The sequence below is a fragment of the Semicossyphus pulcher genome, unplaced genomic scaffold (genome assembly GCF_022749685.1).
Source record: "Semicossyphus pulcher isolate SPU_LCO1_2020_fin unplaced genomic scaffold, fSemPul1.0.p SCAF_1, whole genome shotgun sequence".
Lineage (NCBI taxonomy): Eukaryota > Metazoa > Chordata > Actinopteri > Labriformes > Labridae > Semicossyphus > Semicossyphus pulcher.
Genome location: NW_027211603.1, coordinates 24,347,088 through 24,370,027, shown reverse-complemented (window position 1 = coordinate 24,370,027; position 22,940 = coordinate 24,347,088). Strand labels below are relative to the sequence as shown.

At 41.7% G+C, this 22,940-nt stretch overlaps 1 protein-coding gene across 1 annotated transcript; it reads left to right on the top strand.

The window, feature by feature from the left end:
* Positions 1-1,814: 1,814 nt before the first annotated feature.
* On the top strand, positions 1,815-22,930 carry hk1 (hexokinase 1). The gene is made up of 21 exons (XM_069671619.1): positions 1,815-2,160; positions 9,582-9,744; positions 11,863-12,011; positions 12,100-12,219; positions 12,376-12,471; positions 12,624-12,723; positions 13,550-13,733; positions 14,189-14,344; positions 14,487-14,574; positions 14,756-14,901; positions 15,641-15,833; positions 15,937-16,048; positions 16,605-16,753; positions 17,454-17,573; positions 17,830-17,925; positions 18,009-18,108; positions 18,196-18,379; positions 18,546-18,701; positions 18,921-19,008; positions 19,476-19,621; positions 20,984-22,930. Exons 1-21 carry the CDS (start codon positions 2,098-2,100, stop codon positions 21,129-21,131), a joined length of 2,757 nt encoding a protein of 918 aa, XP_069527720.1. The 5' UTR covers positions 1,815-2,097; the 3' UTR covers positions 21,132-22,930.
* The last annotated feature ends 10 nt before the right edge of the window (positions 22,931-22,940 follow it).

Sequence of the window (22,940 nt, the reverse complement as noted above, 5' to 3'; positions counted from 1 at the left end):
TTGTGCCAGCATGTGATTACACAAAAAATGCATAAACAAAACAATTTCAACGTTAATCATTTCAGTTTACAGGAGGGCAAATCACTTTATCCATCCTATGAAAAAACAGTTTATCCATTTTCCCTTTTCTCAACCACATCTTTCTCCATGGTGGCTTTTCCATCACTCCCACATGAAAGAGCCAGAACATTGCCAGCTTTAGCTGACAGCAACAACATTGCCAGCTTTAGCTGACAGCACTAGCATTTGTAATGGATGAAAAATCCTGTAAAACCTGCAAAGTGCTAGTTAACATTCAGCCAGTAGCTTTCTACAAGGTGTGATTCCTAACCTGACAGTTGCTTGTTAGAGGGAGCAGTTTGACACATTACTCATGAGTCATGTATTAAATGCTGGCCATTGAAAGTGAAAGTATAGAAATAGACTGTGGATGATAAAGCATGCATTTAGTGTCAAGTTTGGAGGCTGCTATTGGCCCACAGGCCTCACATTGAGAATATATAGTGCAGTGTCAAGGCTCTGAGCATGGAGTTTCCTATAAACAGCACAGATTAAGCTGTTTCTTCTTTGTATTGTCTCACAAAAATGTCTCTTATTTAATAGGATGTGCTGTTTTTACTGTGTTCTGTAAGATGTGAGGCTGCACGGTGGTGCAGTGGTGCAGTGGTTAGCGCTGTTGCCTCACAGCTAGAAGGTTCCTAGTTCAAACCTCAGTTCGGACAAAGTGAAACTTTCTGTGTGGAGTTTGCATGTTCCCTCCGGGTACGGCTATGACACTTTAACAGGGTTTGCACCGGTTCCTGTTACTCGCTGATCTGCACAGCTGCCTTGTAGATAAGGTATTAAGGTGGAATTAAAGACACACAGCCCACATATTGAGTGTATGAAGGATTACAGGCCCTCTGTGTCTGTGGTTGTTCTCTAGAGAGTCCAGACTACACACAGCTGTTGTTGTTGTGATGATGTCACATCTGTCTGAGAGGACAGTGGAGACAGAGAGAGTGGCTGTCAGTGTGATTGGTTTGCCCTCAGGATGGCGGAGTGAGAGAGTAAGTGAGTGGCTTTATTTCCACCTGCATTATAGGAAAGTGGGTAGACTGCTTAAGGATCAGTCTACAAGTCTGTCCATCTATCTATCTGTGATCTACATCTATGACAAAGAGAAGAATCAATCCTCGTAATTTATAAAACCTAACATCAGAGGGCTTTCAGGAGTGACAAACCCTGCCTGACGTGCAGATCTTGTTCAAACCAAAAACCCTACACTTTCACATCCTCAAATAACCTCTTCCTGTGGCCTTGTACGTAGAAGACCTTGTACACCACCCTCCATCTACACCCTACTACGCAGACTTCCCTTTAATTCAGAGCCATGACTTCTTAGACTCATGTTACAACAGTGTGAGTCATTTTCTAACTAACACGCTGAATGGGACGTGACTTTATAACTTCCTTGAAACAGTAAAACCCAAACTTCCTCCCCACAGTACTTCACGGTAAGCGTCCCTCCCCCCTCTCTGTGCCTCTCCTCCTCCTTAATTATGCAGGCCCCTTCTTTCTCTTCCTGCCTCCTCCATCACTAAAGTTTGCCTCCAAGGCGTCAGGAGAGAGCGGCCAATGGTTGAAAAGAGGATGTGGCACTCAACCCCCCCATTGAGACTCCTACACTAACCAATAAGCTCAGAGGTAGTGGGTGGGGCTTCAGCTCCGGCCCTCCCTGCTCCTCTCTCTCTCTCTCTCTCTCTCTCTCTCTCTCTCTCTCTATCTGCCTCCTGCAGCTAAACTTGCTGTCTCACTCATGCTTCCTGGCTTCACTCACATGCACACAGGGAGGGAAGAGGCTGTTGAGTCTTAGCGGCACATGAAGCGGCTCTGTCTATTTTAAACCACAACAGATTGGACTATTTCTCTAGCGGCGTGTTACAGATTGCATGAGCCAGAGCAGATTTTAAGCCTCTTTTTTCCCCCTTTTTACTTTGGGATTTTCCTCCACCTGACTGTAGGTGAACGTGTGTGTGACACAGAGAGAGAGAGAGAGAGAGAGAGAGAGTGTGTGAGTGAGTCTGCATGTGTGTGTAAGAGAAAAAGGGGACCAGGATGATTGCGGCCCAGCTCCTTGCCTATTACTTCACTGAACTTAAGGATGACCAGGTTAAAAAGGTGAGTGCTTCCTGGTTCTTCTACCCTCCATCTTTGAAATGATAGGTTGTGAAGAAAAAGCAGATGTTGAGCTGAGAGGAGAGTCTCTGTAGAGGTCACAGAGTTGACTCATTCTGCGGTCATCTTAACTTTGCTGTAAGACTAGAGTTTTCCAGTACAGCACATGTGGGGAAATCTTTGCTACATGAGACATCTCTTTAAGGAAGTGAATAAAACAAAGAGCATGATGGGAAAGAAGTCAAAACAGAGGTTGCAGTCATTTCAAAATCACTCATTATAAATTTAAATCACTGTGGCTCATTGAGACGTGACAAACCGCACAGGTGTAGTAAGACGTGTAAGAAAACACGACACGCCGCCGTGTGATTAGTCCCATGATGTGAGCTTTGAGAGGTGTGGCAAAGAGGAGGGGAGAGGAAGTGAGAGACGGTGATGAAAGGACAGATGAGCAGAGGGATGACATGGTAGAGGTGAACAGGAAGAAGACATATGCGTTCAAGTGTCAATGAGTTTCTTCTATGTTCTCGTTAGAAAGATACTTTCACTTCTCTCAGCTGAGGTCAGAGAGGAAGAGTTGAGAGGCCTGTCATGAAATCAGATATTCAGTCATAGTTACATCCTTTGCTGTGGTTGCTAAAACCATAATAACACTGGTAGATTTCCCCTCAAAAAAGAAAAGAAACTACTTAAAAAAGTAGCAAGTATGTAGGTGATGTATCTACTTTGATACTGTACATAAGCTACCATCTATTGCCTTTATTACCCGTGTCTTTTTTGGTCTCTATCTTGTAGCATTAATGTGTGTTTAAGCTAAAAGAATACAAGTATTGGTATGAGTGTAAATTAGGATAAAGTCCCTGGGTTTTTAAGCATGAAAAGTTCAAGGTGAAAGAGGAGGACATGATGTTTGGACTATGAATGTGAGTCTTTCATAACTTCTCAGCTGAGCAGCCCCCACTGGAGCGCTCGTGGCACAAGACTGACTGGACCAGTTTTAGTCGCCCTTGGAGCTTTGAGTGTTTGTGTGTGTAACGAAAGAGCTGAGCTTTTCAGTCTCCCAACACAGCTCAGTACCTTTTGATTAATCTGCTATAAATAATGTTGCCAGGCAAGAAACACAGCCCAATCCTGTAAACAAACGTAGGGTAGTCGCAATACTTCACATGTGTTGTCTTGTCCTTGTTTGGTTACATCATTATTACATATGACATTTTATTTATTTAAAAGCCCTGTCTCAATTTCTCCTTTATGATTTACATATGGTGCAGGGTCCCTTTAAGGTCGCTCCCTGATGATGTCACACTTCATCACCAACTGCAGATTCGGGGTGATGTTTTTCCTGTAAAAGTGGAAAAAAGTTCACAGCTAACCCACTTCTTCCTCCATTTCCCTCCCTGTCTGCCTTCTCAGTTAAACAGAGCAATCTTTATTGCTACACGAAGCCGTCATTCCCAGGTGTACCTGCTGCAACAAAGTCAAACAATAGTCTGCAAAGGTAAAAGATATATCAGCAGCCAGGATCTGATGTAATACAACACATCTCCCTCCCTCTTTACTCCAGCTCTCTTCCTCCTGCCTGACTAAAATAGGCCAGCTTTGAGCCATGTGACCGTAGGTGACAGGAGAAGAAGGCTTACACACAATTACAGTCACTCACACACACACACTGAGCCAGGTGTGTAGCTATTATATAGCCTTACATAGAGCAGGGTTTGTCTACGCCTTCAACAAAGTCTCTAGTTCTCTAATTTCGAGGCACACACGTCTGGATAAAAGCAACCATAAGTAAAAGTATACAGATAATCTCATCACTGACAAACTGTGTGTATGTGCGTTTGTCAAAGAGCCTCAATCAGCTGAGTGCGTCTCCTCCTCACTCACTCCACTGCAGTGTCCTTGACTGTACTCTTTGACACACTGTGAGCTGTTAGCAGGCATCCAGAGCAGCGTATAGTGAGCGTGAGTGAGCACGAGAGAGGCGGGAGAGCAGACGGTACAGGAGAGGGCAGTGTGGAGGACAGTATTTTTCCACATGGTGAGGCTGTGCGTGCACAAGATCGTGCACGCATACATACACAATGGTGTCGGGTTTCAGGGCTTCCTCAAACCGTGATGCCGTGACGTAGAGAAGGAGGCATTGTTGGAGGAAGGAATGCAAACAGAAAAGAGAGGGAGAAGGAGGAAGGGGGGAGAAAAGGGCAGGAGAGCAGAGGTGGAGAGAGTAATCTCTTCCTGAAACTTAAACCCAGCTCCAGGTGGTGTCAGGGAAAGTTGTGTGTCAGAGGTGTGTTGAGGGGAAAACATGTCCTTTACAGTCTCATGCATGCACAGCACAGAGGCCTCGTGTGCCCTCACTGGGGAATGTCACTGTGTCACTTAAGACTCCCAGTTTGGTTATTTCATGGAAAATAATAATAGTTTCCTAAAAAAGATGAATCATAGTTACTGTGTATTCTCTCAACAGCAGACAACTGCATAACTACGAGCAATGTGATGATGGCCTGCTATGATATAGTGCTTAGGCATGCTTTCTTGCTGCAGAGTGCTGAGTCATTGATGCTCATGTCTTTCCTGCAGCAGGAACGGACTTACTTTGGGCTTAGTAGATTTCTCCTTGTATGAAGAGGAGAAATGTGGACAATGGCTGCTCTTAATCCTCCTTTGTAACCAATCACCTCCCTGGTCATCTACGGACACATTGTTATTTAAGTAGACTAGCTTAGGAGGCATTCTTATTCAATTAGCTGATCTGGAACACATTCTTATTTAACCTGGTCATTTGAATGAGAATTAAAGTTATTTAGCTGAGTGCATATATAAACTGGTAAGTCCACTTAGTACAAAGGACGTGTTTACACTGCAGTAACTTGTCCTAAAGGGACAAGTGACTTTTGGACTGGTTGTGTTTCCACTGCAGCAATCAAGGTCTAAATAAATCAGGGATTTTATTTTACCTCAGAAAGGTGAGGTGGGATTATTTCGCCTGTTACGTTTCGTCTTCTATGTAAAACGCACGGAGGCGAAATGGTGGAGCAAAGTCGTTCCACCTCTGAGCTGGCATAGGAGGTAGTAACAGAGACGTAACAGAGGCGGAAGGGCGCCATTGTAAACTTCAAAGTTGGCAGAACGGAAGCGGCGCTGTGTGTGTGTTTATGAGATGTGGCGCGCCGTTTGTACACACCTTGCCTTTTTAACAGCAAAGGCAGCGTAGCAGCAGAGCTTTGTTACAGCGCTGTGGCGGAATCACAGTGTAAAAAGGGCCACGGAAAGTAATGGGCTTGAGGAATGTTTTAGTCCCTTGAAAAAAAGGTTCCTGGGACTAAAGTTCCGGGTACTTTCAGTCGAAACATAGCAATAGTCAAGATGCCATGAGAAAACATTATGTGCAACTGGTTTTCCATTAATTTTGTATTGGGCTGCACAGTTACCAGCATCGGTATTGATTAATTATAATAAGAACAGGAAGTGGCAAATTGATGGGAGGATAATCACAATGAAAAGCAATAAGTAGCAGGGATTAGAAGGACTGGTAGGCAGCAGCAGTGTGTAGCAGTTGGCATGAGCAGAAAGGGTTGGCAGCTTAAATGGGACCACATGATGAACACCTGAATGGCTCTGTTTACGTCAGCTGACGGCTAAAGTAGCCTACTGCACATGGCCATCACTAAAATAATACATGTTCAATTTCTTTACTGACAGATTAAGATCTGTATCAAAAAGTTTAGAAAGGTATATATATTTTATGACGAGTCTTAATATGCTACTAGCTAGCTACAACTATATGTTGCTCTTCGGCGCCCATAGACTGTGCATTGAAATAGTGTCAGAGATATTTCCATTGCTGTTTTCCGTTTAAGGAATGTTTTACAAATATAAAACCAAAACATTCATAAAAGAGTCATAATTTACCTTGTTTGCAACAATGTAAGTGGCCACTGGTCTCTGAGTAGCACTGCCGTGTCTAGGTCTTAAATATACATCCATGTGTTAGCCTCAAGCGAAGATAGAGCGCACACTACAGAGACCATTTTCAAATATTGGATTTACAAGCAGTCGTTTGACAACTCAAGTTAGCAAATTTCCTAAATTATTTATCGATTTGAGATATGATAAACCATGTATATGTGCAGGCATTGTTTGTTATGCAGAGGTTAAAAAAAAATAGCCATATGTTTTTTTCTGAATTAGCATCAGTTGAGGACATGGTTGCCTTGAATGTCAGTCTCCAGCTCATATGAGGCCTCAGTGTCTTCAGCTTCACAGACATTTTTGTTGGATGGACTCCCCTAGCTGGACCAGTGAACTAATACAGTGAGACACAAACTGCACAGTCGCAGACTGAACTATTGATTCTCAATGGAATCACCAGTCACAGTCATTTCCCATTACAGGGACTCATTTGTCCAAATGTGAGTATGACAAGTATCAATAAATGGGAAGTGTCATTAGAAGAGAAGTGCAAATGTTTCAGTACAGACCATGCAAAGTTTGGAGAAAACCCAGGGGTTTACTATTTACTCTGGATTTCTATTCTTTATTCAGCCATGACATCTGCTCAACTCAACTTAAATTCCTCCAATCAGACAGCTGACCTGAGTCAAACAGATTGTGTTTGAAGAAAATTACATTTGCAATGTTGGAGCAACAGGCTCTCTCTATGCATTTATTATATGTTTCCTAAAATTATGACAAATCAGAAAGATGTCACAAAAAGCTAAACTTTCAGATACTTCAAACTATTTGAGCTTGATGGGTGTTGTTTAGCAATTCTGCTAAATCAGTCTATTACTAAAATGTATTTAGTTTGCACATTTGCTCACACATTTCACACAAATTCCAAGCATGAGTCCAGGCATGTTTTTCGTAGACATGTTGTTGTTGTGAGGGGTAATTGTGTCTGTCTGTGTTTCTGGTGTAACTGAAAAAAAAAACAGATGCTGAGGGCAAGCTGGAGTGTCATTAGGGTTAGGCGTATTTGAGCACCAAAAGCCGTACCTCTTATCACTTTGCTGATTTTGTCCTGTACATTCTTGAGTGGTGGTTTTTAACAAAAAATATCATCCTGCTTTCAGTCATATGTATCACTCACTTTAAATATTTGCCCTGGAAAATGTAAACAAAGGCACTTAATCAGTTTGTTTGACAACTACCCCCCACCAGCAGTTTCAGGCATTAAAATAACTATATAGAAATAATCAGTCTTGTTGCTGATGGTCTGGTTTGCTTTTGTAGCTCATATAGAGTATCAGAAGTAATTTCAGTCTTCAGTTTTATAACCAGTGAAAAACTCCTCACAGGAGCTGTAAATGTTTCTTTAAAAAAACTGACTAAACCTCAGTGAAAATAAAGGTAAGGTTGCATTTTCCTGAGCTTATGAAGGTGAGAGGTTACTTTAACACAGCTGTGGTTTTCTGTATGACAAGAGCATGTGCTAATGAGTTTTCACCCCAGAGGGTCCTGCCACATATTAAAAAGAATATGGGGAATGTAACACCTACAGAACATTTTACAGCACTCCACGGATGTTTATTTCCAACTTGTAGATTCACATTTATTGTATAATGAAAGCCAAATGAATCCTTTCAATGGCAGAAAGTTGTTATTTTTTTTTACTATGAAATACATTTCTGTGGCCAACAGATGTAAATTGTAAAGTATAGTCACACCCAAACAGTTATTGTCCTGTACAGTTAATGTGTGACTCCTGAAATAGGAAGTTACAACATTCCTCTGTGACGTGTATTACAATAAGGAGCAACCCTGATAAATTGTCACATGAACAGTTCAGTATATACAAGCATGTTTTTTTTTATTATTGATTCATGTGAGCATGTTTGTGTGAACTCGGTTGACCATGCCTGTATTTATATTTATGTCCCACATATTCTGGTAGGCTTTGTTATGAAACCGACTGATGGTAATCCAGTTACGGGTTCCACCGGAGTTAATCCCCCTCGAGTCATCTTGAACATGACATTTAACACGAGCTGTGTGTCTGCTACTGGTGCATCACACAAGTGGGTCTTTGCTTTATTAGAGGGTGTGATGCAACAACGGATTTCACCAAGATTGTTTAACATCCTGTTCTGAAAGGCCCAACAGCTCTGGCTGTGTGCCCTATCTGTGACACTTTACACAGTGTGCAGTTTCAACAAGCAATCTGACTGCTCAAAATATACAGCATGTCCTGACGTGCTGATTGTTGCTCTCACCTATCTCGGCTGCTCAAGAAATCAGATTTTCATTGTGTGAAAGATCATGATACACACATCACAAAAGACAGCTTGAAACCCATTTTATGTGATTAGTTCACATTCAATAGATATTCGATATAACAATGTTTATTTACAGTCACTTCATACATTCAAACTTCATACATGATTAGTACGCTTATTTTGAAGTATTTCACTGGTGTCAACATTTGACCAATAAGATGAGGCCGTGGATACACGTGGCAGGAATTCCACCAATTGGCCAATCAGAAGAAGCTTCAGCTAACAGTCGGTGGCTCTCCTTAATTGGTGCCAATTTGGTGGCGACTTTTTGCTAGCACGATGGTTGAGAGGGGAGAAAACAAGGAAAATATGGCCGGTGAGGTGAAAAAGAATTATATTTCTGCTGCTTTGAATTATTTAGGATTCCGGAGATTCAACGTGTTTCAAACACAGGTGGAAAACTGTGTAAAACACGCCGAGCAGAAAGTCATTGGAGCCGTAAGTTTTAGCTAAAATGCGCACTTCAATACTCTGCACGTCATATCGTCCTCGCGATATTAAACATGATTCCTCATACCATGCAGACCTACGTTATGCTGTGACTCATTTGCAGATTTGGCGCTCTTATTTCCTTCAAAGTGACCTGCTATTATCTGTCAGAGACTCTCCTCATCACTGTCATACCCATAATAAAGTCACAAGGAACACCCTTCCGTACAGTATTGCCATGATAACAGCATGGAGTCAGTAAACTACTTCCCGGTCTAACTGTGAGTCACACTGATGATTCCGTTTATTACCTATGGACTGTACAATAAATAATATACCACAGTAAGATAGGTGTTATCAAAGAACTTCCCGAAACTTGAGTCAGTTATGTCTCATTGATTTATTGGATCATTAAAGTTATATTTCAGTTATGTCAGTCCAGGAAGTGGATTATCTTCATGGTTGACTGAAAACATAGTGGGTTGGGTGTAAGTCACATTCGTTTCATCATCCTTACAGAAAGTACATTTTATGTCATTAACAAATCTCAGCTGCTTTTCACTTATAAACCGAGAGTAAATGAGCCAGTGACAGAGTGTATTGGTGTATGTGCGGCTGTTAGTGTGATGCACATGTGTTAACAGGATTGTTGTGGCTAAAAAATGACTATAAATGTTAAAGATGAAGAAGTTTTACTCTTCTGTTCTTTTTTCTCAGATCGATAAGTACCTGTACTCCATGCGTTTCTCTGATGAGACGTTACTGGACATCACGCACCGGTTTCGGATGGAGTTGTCCAAAGGACTGGGTCGGGACACAAACCCCACTGCTGCTCTGAAGATGCTGCCAACGTTTGTGCGATCAATCCCTGATGGCTCAGGTTAGTGACTCTGACCCTTATTGTAAATATAGTCTGATTATCTGAAACCCATCATGTCAAGCACTTTATATGATGAAATCAGTATCAAAACCAGTTTGCCTATTTTATCATTGTATAAACCAGAGTCAAGAAAGATCAGGCTTCATGGTAAGCCTCCAAAATTCTTATTCTTGCTAAAATATGTTTCATCAAGCGCAATGTTTGTCAGCATGGAGCCTTAGAACCTGGTCCGAATATAGAAAGGCCTCTAGAGAAAAATATAGACAAAAGTGACCTATAACTGCATCTGAATAATAAAACTGCTGAGACAGGATGGATTATTTTGTAACAGAAACTACATTTTAGTCAATAGTCACATACACCACTCACTTACCCCTTGAATAGTATTGAGCTAAAGGGCAATTTCAAGCAGTCATGACAGTTAGTGGGCCTTTTCCTGTTTTTCCACAAATACAGGAAACACTTGCAGAAAAAAGTCACACATTTCTGAAGAGTCTCAAATTCACCTCATCTGTGTGTCTTACATGAATCTAACTGAACCAAACAGGCAAAAGTACATTCCTTTCTTCCCGGTAAAGTGACCCACTGAATGCTTTTAACACCTCCTCCTCTTTGTCATTAGCTCGTTGTCAACCACATGCTGTGTAATCCTAATTTAATGCTGTCTCTCTGCCCTTGTCTTAGTTCTGAATGTGAGTCAGAATATGTCCATATCTCGTACGTGCTGTACTGCGAGAGGAGAGTGTCTGTCAGCGCAGAGACAGATTTTATTGCATTAGTCAGCTGAATATTAATGGAAACAAAGCTCTCTCTCTCTCTCTCTCCCTCTCTCCATTACATGCAAATGCAGGTCAGCCAAATTCTGCTTTGGTCTACAGCGTGAGAGCTGTTCCTCCAGACACAAACACACACACATTAGAGATTACCACTAATCCTGCTTCCTTTGTAAAAGACGACTGTGAAAGTCAGACTCTTAAAGTTACAAGTAATTCAACATAAAACATCATCTAAACTTTGCTCAACTAAAACTGAGAGAGTCATTGTACAAAGAGGCAAAGCAGCAGTTCAGCATGTCAGTGGTTAAGAGCTAAGAGTTTTTATTTTGGTTTGCTGGAGCTACAGAAGCTTTGTTTGACGTATAGATCGAGTTAGCCCGTGTCCATTATCTCCAATTACAGTTATCTATTGTTAGAAGTGCACAGATAAGACTTAACATTACAGTAACAGTGTTTGTCCTCGGGTTGGTTCTCTCTGTTCCCACAGACCAACAGAAAAATGTCAAATAATTAGAAAAGACTGGAAATGCATAGGAATACAATGATTGCACCACAGTGTTGTTGTTAACAGATATGTCTGCTTCATTTACATTCCTTTCAGATACAATATCAGAACCACTGACCTGACCTGACCTCACATTCTGATCTTGTTAGTACTAAATGGGCACTTGAGTTGAAGAGTTACTGGTTGATTTATTTTTACTGAACCATTAAGGAAAAGAAGCAGGAAGTACTTATATGCCTGCCTGGTTGATCAAAGTCAGTACACTCTCTGAGTCAGAGACCTGTAACCCGCGATATTTGATTGGAAAAGGAAGCTATAAACCAATTATGTTCCCAATTCAGACAGTTACGACTTCCTACCAGGTGACCATGAAGTAAATGGATACTAGAGTACACCTAACCACAGGTCACACCATCATAAGCAGCACAGCACACTATCTTATTGGTATAGCTTAAACACCACTATCAGTTTGAAGTAATGTTATGCACCTCTCTCTTGTGTCTCTCTCAGCTGAATAATGACGGTTAAATTTACTCACAAAGCTGCACTTCTGATAAGCTCCTGGCTACTGTGACACCAATAACTGCACAGGAAGTCCATCTTGCAGAAAAGTTTCCACTTATAGAAAAAGTTTCCACATATAGAAAAACACAGGAAATCTGCAAACTGTACTTTCTATGTTCACATACAAGTACAAGACATGACTTCTAAAAAAGGTTCTCTTAATCTCTCTGTACATTACTTGTTCCCCAGTGTGAAGACCCCACATTCACATAAAACTGCATTTGTTTTTTAAGCTAACATTTCTCCATCTTCCCACTGTGTATGTCTCGACAGAAAAGGGAGACTTCATTGCGTTGGATTTGGGAGGCAGCAACTTCAGGATCCTCCGAGTCAAAGTGAGCCATGAGAAGAAACAGACCGTACAGATGGAGAGCCAGATGTATGACACACCAGAGGACATAATGCACGGCAGTGGAACGAGGGTAGGTGTTCATACAGAAAAACACACACAAAGAGAGTCTCTTCAGCTCAACCTGAGATAACCTCTTCCTCTTCCCATCTCCGTTCCAGCTGTTCGACCATGTGGCAGAGTGTCTCGGGGACTTCATGGAAAAACAAAAAATCAAAGACAAGAAACTTCCAGTGGGATTTACCTTTTCCTTCCCCTGCCAGCAGACCAAACTAGATGAGGTAAAACCGAATTAAAGTTTGATTAACAAGTTCTCTTCTAGTCAACTTTGTTGTGACACATGAGCATTTATAATCTTTTATTAAAGATTTTAAGATTGCCACGCCAAATCCACATCTTTCTTTACCTCAGTTCCTTCTGGTTCTGTTTGTCTCCAGGGCTTTCTGATAACGTGGACAAAGCGTTTCAAGGCTGGTGGCGTGGAGGGGATGGACGTTGTCAAGCTGCTCAACAAAGCTATAAAGAAACGAGGAGTGAGTCTTATCTTTTGTCTCATTTAGGCTCATTAAATGCCTCACTTCAGTTACAGTGTCTGACGTTATCAAATTATTCATCCCAATACCTAAAGTTTCATTCAAACTGCACAAACGCACAGATTAACAGTGTGTGTTTTCATTTGTTTCAGGACTATGATGCTGACATCATGGCAGTAGTGAATGACACTGTGGGAACAATGATGACCTGTGGTTTTGATGACCAGCGCTGTGAAGTCGGCATTATCATCGGTACTACAGCTGTTTTAATTCAAATTGTTGAGGAAGCAATCAAATTCAAGAGGTTATATTTCATTGCTACAACTACAATGGATACAGTGTTGTTAAATGAAAGTACAACTCATTTTTATTAAACGGTGAACACCATCCATTTGTCTAACAAGGACTTAACTGCTGTCAGTTTTTGTTGATGTAATTAAAGTTGTAATCTCGAAGATCTCAGTTTCGTTCTCTTTGGCGGCACCTATAGCGATAATCGGTAATTTCTGGAGCACACTTGCCAGATATCCAGACAGTGTTGCATGTGTGACGTCCACGGTCGGCTCCAGTTGTAACTCTTGATTTTCCTCGCTGACGGTCGCTTTCCTTTTCAGACTGTTTGCTTCATCTGAGCGTCGAGTTTGTTTCTTCTTCTTTGGATTTTCACTAATTTTTGAAGTTGTATCTGTAGTCATCGATCTTTTCTTTGTTTGTTCAGCCATAGTAGATTACTGTTTACTCGCAACACTTGCAGAGACCGGAAAAGCAGCCACTTAGCTCCACCTGCCCTCTCTGGCAGACCAACCACTGCTGGGTGATGGAAAAAGCGTAACTAAATGGGCGCCACTTGTGATTTTTTTTTCGCAAAAGTCGCACCAGGCACCCAGTCTGTAATAACACTATATACTGCAAATGCAAAGGCTTTCATCAGCGAGCCATAGGCTCAATCACCATTGTGTTAGCTCATTGGGTGACAGATAGTGACTTAACCAACACTTGTTTAAATGAAAGTCTTCGAGATTATCACTTTGAAAAATATTAGCTTTAACTGTATGGATATGTTCTTCTCTGTGTTCAGGCACAGGTACCAATGCCTGCTACATGGAGGAGCTGCGTCACATCGACCTGGTGGAGGGAGACGAGGGCAGGATGTGTGTGAACACTGAGTGGGGAGCGTTTGGAGACGATGGCAGACTGGAGGACATCAGGACAGAGTTCGACAGAGAGATAGACAGAGGCTCACTGAACCCCGGCAAACAGCTGTACGTCAGACTGAAACTAATGAATGCAGCCTTGTTCATCCCTGAGATGATCTAATTAATCTGCTTTTAACCTGCGAGGGAACCTCTGAATTAGCTGAAGATTAGCTGTCAGTTTCTCACCCAGCTGGTTTTTACAGTTCATGGAAGGGAGTTAAAAAATAATTATAATTGCAGTTAAACACATAAAGGACTCAAGTGACGTACCTACAATCCTGCTGTTTATCTTCAGCCTTCATGTTTGCATGTTTTACAGAATTTATCTTAGAAGAAGCTGATGCTCTTTTTTGGCCTTCTGCCCTTGTTTTTTCACGTGAGAGAAAACGTCTGTTCCTAAAAATGTGAGATGCCTGTAGCGTCAACATGAGGCCAGCAGCATATGAAGGGACACATGAAGTGCTGATATTTATACAAGACTTGCGATATTCAACTACAGGTTTGTGGGTTATGTGTTGCAGATTCGAGAAGATGGTCAGCGGCATGTACATGGGGGAGCTGGTTCGTCTCATCCTGGTGAAGATGGCCAGAGAGGGCATGCTGTTCGAGGGAAAGATCACGCCTGAGCTGCTCACCAGGGGGAAGATTGAGACCAAACACATCTCAGCCATAGAGAAGTGAGTCACATTACATTTAAATTTCATTTTCTCAATAAATCAGTTTTATAATAGTACATTGGTAAACTGTGTTTCATGTACATTTCACTGCATCATAGCGTCTCTCTCTCTCTCTCTCTCTCTCCGTGTCTTTCCTGTTTAGGAGTAAAGAGGGGTTGAACAAGGCCAGAGAGATTTTAATCAAACTTGGTGTGGAGCCCTCAAATGATGACTGCATCGCTGTGCAGCATGTGTGTATTATTATTATTATTATTATTATTTGTATTATTACATTTTTGTCCTTTTTCAGTATTATGTTTGTCAGGATCTCAGGATTTACATGAAATAAAAGGTACCTGCTTATCTTTCTCTGGAGATCATAAAGTTTTGATGTGCTACTTGATGAATTTCGTTCTTCCTGTTCTCCTTCAGGTTTGTACCATTGTGTCTTTCCGCTCTGCCAACCTGATAGCTGCCACCCTGGCAGGCATCCTGTTAAGGCTGAAGGAGAACAAAGGGGTGGCACGACTGCGAACCACAGTAGGCATCGATGGATCTCTTTACAAGATGCACCCACAGTGAGTGACTACGTTAAAGATGAGATCCTTATTGCGGTATTTTACATGCTTAATCAAAAATAAGAACTGCTGTCAGGTGTTTTGAACACGTTTTACTGTATATCTGACATTATATTATGCATAAACTTTCTTTAGGCCAAATTTAATAATAAAAATTTTAAAGTTATAATCTCGAAGATGTCAGTTTTGTTCTCTTTGGCGGCACCTATAGCGATAATCGGTAATTGTGGGAGCACACTTCCCAGATATCCAGACAGTGTTGCGTGTGTGACGTCCACGGTTGGCTCCGGTTGTAACTCTTGATTTTCCTCGCTGAGACTGTTTGCTTCATCTGAGCGTCGAATTTGTTTCTTTGTCTTTGGATTTTCACTTATTTTTGAAGTTGTATCTGTAGTCATCGATCTTTTTCTTTGTTTGTTCAGCCATAGTAGATTACTGTTTACTCGCAACACTTGCAGAGACCGGAAAAGCAGCCGCTTAGCTCCGCCTACCCTCTCTGGCAGACCAACCACTGCTGGCTGATGAGAAATACGTCACTAACTGGGCTTGTGATTTTTTTCCACGAAAGTGGCACCAGACACCCAGTCTGTAATACTGCAAATGCAAAGGCTTTCATCAGTGGGCCATGTGTTATCTCATTGGGCGATAGATAGAGACTTAACAGACATTTATTTAAATGAAAATCTTGGAGATTATTACTTAATTGTAAACAAGTCTCAAAGTCTCATATCTCTTTCAGATATGCCCGTCGTCTTCATAAGACTGTCCGTCGTTTGGTCCCGGACTCTGATGTTCGGTTCCTCCTGTCAGAGAGCGGCAGTGGAAAAGGAGCCGCCATGGTGACGGCGGTGGCCTACCGACTTGCTGAACAATCGCAACAAATTGCCGAAATTTTGACCGAATTCCGCCTGACGAGAGAACAACTGCTTGAGGTGAGGACAGAGGGTTACTTTTGTGTGTTATTTATGTGTATTTTTTCATATTTCACTGGGTGTGACTTCACTCTAAAAGATAAATAACTGGATTTTTTTGCAGGTAAAGAACAGAATGAGGATAGAGATCCAAAACGGCCTTTCAAAGAGCACTCAGGACACTGCTACCGTCAAAATGCTGCCAACCTTTGTACAAAGCACCCCTGATGGCACAGGTGACACACGCACACATGCACACGCACACACATGCATATACAGTACATACAAACATGTTGAAGCTTGTAACTTCACGTGTGTGTGTGTCTGTCTGTCAGTGAGCCATTGATATCATGACTCAGCAGTTAAGCAGCTTATTAAAGCTGGCTCACACGAGGTCACGCCTCTATGTGATTCACAGAGGCCTTAACCAATGATAACCTTTCACCATACTGTTGTTGCAAAGTACAACCGAGTACATATTTATTATATTATTGTTTATTAAGCAGGATCATATACATTACCTGTATTGCACCATGTAAAATATTTAATATAATACAAAAGTCTGCAGCAATGGCATTAATAATATCTCAGAGGGAGAACCTAATTGTAAACTAAGCAGGGAAACAATGGTTCAATAGGGCACCAACTTTCCCATTGACACTTTCCGCTCTCATTTTGTAGCATTTTACAGAGTATATCTCTGCGGTGTGTGTGTGTGTGTGTGTGTGTTTGACAAGGCTTCTGTTTTATTTACCTGTCCTCCCCTGTCTGTCTGTTTGCCTTGTTATGCAGAGAATGGCGATTTCCTGGCTTTGGATTTGGGAGGAACCAACTTCAGAGTTCTGTTGGTCAAGATTCGCTCTGGCAAAAGGAGAACAGTGGAGATGCACAACAAGATCTACGCTATTCCTCTAGAAGTGATGCAGGGCACAGGAGAGGAGGTGAGATCCATCAGTCGATAGACCCAGAACAGAAGTGATGTAGACAATGCAGGCAAGAAACTTTGAACTTAACCTCTTGTTGCTGTGTTGGCACTGTAAAGATTAGGGTAGTAAGGTGCTGCAGGAGGTCAGGGCTGTGATCCTTGTTGGCTCAGAGATAAGTAGATCAGATACAAACGGGGAAGAACGTCTGTGGTTGGAGGGAGTCAGAAATAGAGGTTAGTTGAGATTAGCATCGAGTTGACTGTCTTTAAAACAAAGATTTGAACTCTTGTGTCTGGCTGGAGCTAATCCTGTGTCTCACCTTTTAGCCTTTTCACCCTCACTCTCACTCCTCCCTCTGTTTCTCTGCCTCCTGAGGTACAGACAAGTAAGACTAAAAGTGTTTCGCCCTGACTGCAGTGGTTTCAAGCTACAGTAAACATTAGACTTTCTTGACCTTAAGGCTAAAACAGTTGTATGCTAGCTTACAGGTACAATCTCACCCCTAGCTGAAGAACAGACATGTGCTTTTTTCCAATGCAAAGCATTGCAGTGGGCTGAGTAAGTCTTAATTTAATCTGAGATCATACAAAATCAGATGAGGTAGTATATGCTCCATCTACACACACTCTGATCTCAATTCAGTCAGGACCACTTCAGTGAAACAGAAAAACAAAAAAAAATGTAACTCAATCACATGTTGTTGTTCTTCTTCCAGTTGTTTGATCACATCGTGCACTGTATCAGTGACTTCCTGGACTACATGGGGATAAAGAACACTCGCCATCCTCTGGGCTTCACCTTCTCGTTCCCCTGCCTACAGACCAGCCTGGACGCTGTGAGTGCACAACTCTTCCTTCCTCTCTAAAACACTGTGCTGTCTCTTGCTTCTCTGGGGGTCTAAAATCAGCTGTGTTGCAAAAATGTAACCTGCTGATTTGGCAAAAGGGGTCCACTGATAAAGCACACATCTTAACTTTTCAAGGAACAGTTTTGTGTTTGGCTCAGTAACGCAATGTTTCATGAGATCAAGGGTATCATTTTCTGAGCCCTGTGTGGAGCATGGACCAAACATTTTTAATGTGTGTGTGCAGGGCATCCTGGTGACGTGGACTAAGGGCTTCAAGGCGACAGACTGTGAAGGAGAAGATGTGGTGGGACTGCTGAGGGAGGCCATTAAGAGGAGAGAGGTAGGATACAAGGACTAACATCATTCATAACATTGTGTGAAAAAAGGAGACTCAGATTTTGCATCATGTTATCTGTTCTGTAGGAATTTGACCTGGATGTCGTGGCCGTAGTGAACGACACAGTGGGAACCATGATGACCTGTGCCTATGAAGAACCCACCTGTGAGATTGGACTCATCGCCGGTTAGTTTTTTCCCTTTTATTGACTCTTTTCGATAAGTAGTATGTTTTTCTGTGTTCTAGCCATGTAATGTGTCCGTCTGTTTACAGGAACTGGCAGTAATGCATGTTATATGGAGGAGATGAGGAACGTGGAGATGATCGAGGGAGATGAGGGGCGGATGTGTGTCAACATGGAGTGGGGGGCTTTCGGCGACAACGGATGTCTTGACGACATCAGAACAGAGTACGACCGCTCTGTGGATGACTTCTCCCTCAATCCAGGCAAACAGAGGTAAAAACAAACTCACACATATGTGCTATGACCTCGTTATTCAAGGCAGAAACACCTGCTAGCACGTTAACCCTTTATTTCCTGCACTCATATCCTTACAAATAACTTCCAGTTCATGCAGATACATGTTGATTATGTGAATGTTTTGTGCTTGCATGTTTTATAGATATGAGAAAATGTGCAGCGGCATGTATCTTGGCGAGATTGTGCGGAACATCCTGATAGATATGACCAAGAGAGGTTTCCTGTTCAGAGGACAGATTTCTGAAACACTGAAGACAAGAGGCATCTTTGAAACAAAGTTCCTCTCACAGATAGAAAGGTAAAAAAACATGTTATATGTGTGAAAGAGACGGCATCAGCGCCAGGAGATTGCGCTCCATAAGCAACTCTTGCAGAACGAAAAGTAATTATTTATTATTTAATATTTCACTGTTACGCTACAGATGTTCTTTAAGAATTGCTGAAAAATGTACTTGAATTTTAGGTTGACTTTATTTCTGTTCTGATAATCAATCTGTTTGTATGTCTCTGTCTTCAGTGACAGGTTGGCTTTGCTGCAGGTGAGATCGATCCTGCAACACTTAGGACTGGACAGCACCTGTGATGACAGTATCATAGTTAAAGAGGTAAGGTATAGCGGGACACATGTTTATTCTATTCAAATATGTCTCAGCCAACCCTAAGACCATTAAACCCCTCCTTCACCAAGATCCTGTTATTTTTTCTGAACAGTTTTAGAGAAATGTGATTCACCTGTAAGATTATATTGAAGACAGAAAAATAAAAGCACCTTCCTGTATTAGTCAGTGCAATTTAACAGCACCACAGACTGGGACTTTTTGACTAGACTGCATTCCCTTCATGTAGGTGTACATGATACATTTACCAGTTAAAGTGTATATAGTGGATTGTGGGCACTGAAAGAGTTTGATACATCATCAGGCTTGTCTTATGAAAGAGGCAGGACCATGTGTTGATACAAAAGTTAAGAAAAACAGACATGTTACAATTTGTGGTTTGATATGACATTGTTGGACTCAGGAAAAGTCCGTTAGGTGTTGCAATAATGATAACGGTTTTCATTGTTTTACAGGTATGTGGGGCTGTGTCACATCGTGCAGCTCAGCTGTGTGGGGCAGGAATGGCCGCCGTGGTGGATAAGATCAGAGAGAACCGAGGACTGGACCATCTGAACATCACTGTAGGGGTGGACGGGACTCTCTACAAACTACATCCACAGTGAGTTTAATGACACATTCACCTTATTTACATGAAAACTGTACTTCATTAATTCATACCCTGGGGTTGAAACTGTTATGCGGAGGATAAGCCAAAACAAACAAAGGCAGGCTAAAGCAGTTGTTAACAATGAAAAGAGCTTTAGGCCGTTAGAGGTCAACAAACAAGTTTACTTGTTTCCTGCTTTTTAGAATTTGTAATGACAGTTTTCTTTCTCAGCCACTCTTAAGACTTAGTCAGTCACTACTGGTTTTCTTCTTTGACCAGTTATACAGTAAGTTGTTTTAATGATAAGACAGTGTGGATATGAGTTTGAGACCTATTCTTTCGCCGTCCTTGTAAGTTTTGTTTGTGTATTTATATTTACAAGATGGCTAAAGCTTATTACGATAGAGACAAGACAACACAGTTTATTGTCCTTTTTGTATAGTTCATGTACAAAGAGAAAATGAGATCTGAAATCATACTTACTGAACGTCTTTCTTCATTGTTAACCGTTAAAGTGTTAAATTATCATAAAAACTAAAGGTGTCTTTATCATTGTATTGGCATTGAATCAGACAGGTTTATTTGCATGTGCCATAATGTCATGATGGTATGGCTCTGTGCCTTTGTAAGACGCTATCCGTTTCTCCAATGGGCCCTGGAAAACCTCCGCCAGACTCCGTAAAACATGTCACCTAGCAGAAGCCAGGGAGCTCGCTGAACTACACTTCCTAAATCTAGGAGGCCCCCCTCCGATGTCATGTCTCGTTCAAAATCTACAGGTTTGAAATGTAGACTGCAGGCCTTGACGATTTTCTAGATGATCGTCCGGTACATTCTTGTCAATTTTCGCATTCTGTACCGCTCTGAGCCATTGCCTGCAGCTAAATGGTCGTATTTCACTCCAGCGTCTCTCGCTGGGCCGTTTCTTGCAGAGGGAGGGGCGAAATGCAGGCTGGGTGTTGTAGGGATGTAGAACGGGCGAAACTAGAGGTCAGAGAACACCAGCTTTGACTGACAGTGGCTTTTTCCAGGGGCGAATTGCTCCTTTAATGCAGCTTTTGGCTTAAAAACTTAAATAATTTAACTTGCGCTGTTTAGTAAAGTAAGTTTTAGCATGTGCTGTAGACAGTTCTTATTTTATCAATCACCAGAATATCATACATGCTAAGCTAGCATAACCAGGTGAGCTTGTCCCTTAGTCCGACTGCTCTTCCTCCGGCCCATACAAACACATTAATGTTGTTTAGCTTGTTAAAGATGTACGTGTTTATACCACCCACTGTGGTTGCATTCAAACTGGCTCTTTTGTCTGTTTGGAATCATGCTCATAGTTTCACTGTTTAACAATCTGTTCAATCTTCTCTCTGTGCCTAGTTTCTCCCGGGTCATGCAACAGACAGTAAATGAACTGGCTCCTCAATGTAACGTCAACTTCCTGCTGTCAGAGGACGGCAGTGGAAAAGGAGCTGCACTCATCACAGCCGTGGGCTGCCGGCTGAGACAGGAGATGAACAATAAATAGAAAATATCTCTTCCATGCCCTGTAATCTTCCCACTTCTCTACGTTCCCCTTAGTACTCTAAGTCAGTCCACCTGCTCTCTCCTCCCCTCTGTTCTTTCCTCTTGTTTCCTCTTCTCCTGTCTCACACCAGTCCAGTCAGCGCATCACGCTTCAGGAGCTGCTTCAGCCCCTCTACATGACACGAAGAGAAGGAGATAGCTTTCTCTGCTGTGTTAGCAGACAATCAGGCACTGTGTTGTAGTTAGACCATGTTTGACTAACCATTGTTACCCAGACTCTTAAGGCTTGTCCGGTTTTGTGATTTCTGCAGTGAAACTTATCAAAATAAATCCCGCACATTCAGCTCCTGGAAAAATGTAGCAGGGCAGAAAAAGTCCACATACTCCTGTAATAGTCGGAACAGCTGTTTATGAGCGCCATCTAGGGGATCTATCCGATAACTGCAGTCTGTTAAATTATACCAAGTAAAACAGTTTCTAAACTTTAACCAAAAACATTGCAGAAAAATATGTATTCTCACAACAATTCAGTAAATGCAGGGACATAAAAACACTGTTTAAGACCAAAGACACAAGAGTGTGTCTGCTGTATGCTAATCACTGTCTGTACAAGCAGACATAAAGAGAGATATATATATATGTAATGTAATGAGATAAAAGGGAATATTTTTGCTTTTACATTTTAATATCTTACCCAGATATAAAACAATATGTTATAGATACATTGTTGCTATTTATTTTATTTTTATATTGGGAGATGTTGAAAAAATAATGTTACTGTTGCAGTACGCTATCATCAGTCCCCTCAGTCTGTAGCTGTCCTGCAGTGGAGGGTCAGATACACCACATCAGGGCGGAGATGTGACACGAGAGGGACTTCTTCCATTCTTGACCGAACGCCATGCTACATGCTCGCTTGATCTGTACGTTGGGTCTAATTTATAACAGCAATCCTATTCTACTTTAATGTACTCTGCTGTAAAATATATCCAAAGAGCACCTGTATTTTACTGAGTTGAAGTACTGTTGTTGGTACTAAGCACAGCTGTTAACAGGAGCAGGTCTGTGGTGCTAACATGGATACCAGTGAAACAACAGTGTGTAAGCAGTAGCGGAAACTTTAAGGGGAATTTAAACATTTTGAAACTAAATCTTATCCCTACGTTCTCTCTCTGTACCTCATATGCTCCTAAACGCTCAGGAGGATGCTTCAGTGAAGTACTGTACTGCTTTTTCCAGTACTGCATTCATGCAAAGTCATAAATATTTATTTTTCTCTATAAAAATTTAACAATTGTATTATAACAATGACTGATGCGAATTGATAACGATGGGTGGATATGTGCACTGGCTTTCTTAGACCTATTTTCATTAGATAGGCGAGCCTTTTTAAAGTCAGGGTTAGGACAGGGTGCTGTTGTGGAGCAAGGATGGATCTCTGAGACGCTGCTGTACATTTTACTGCCATCTTTGTTCACCCAGTTACAATTCTGGTTTGTGGGGACAAATAAGCACCAAACCAACCTGAACTTCTTAAAGCCAATAAGAAATCCTAGCAATGAAACTGCAAACAAATTGAGCTTCCTTTACTATTTATTACCCGAACTGCCAGGAGAAACAGGACCAGCCTCTGCTGCAGGTTTCAAACTAACCTGCCTCTATATTTCTTCCAAAGTAGACTGAAAGCCAGCCCCACATCCCACAGACACTTTAATCTCTTCCTCTGCTCACAGAACCCAAACTGTATCTGTCAAACACTGTCAATCGTCACTTAATAAAGACAAACCTGTGTCAATCTAATGTATTTCTT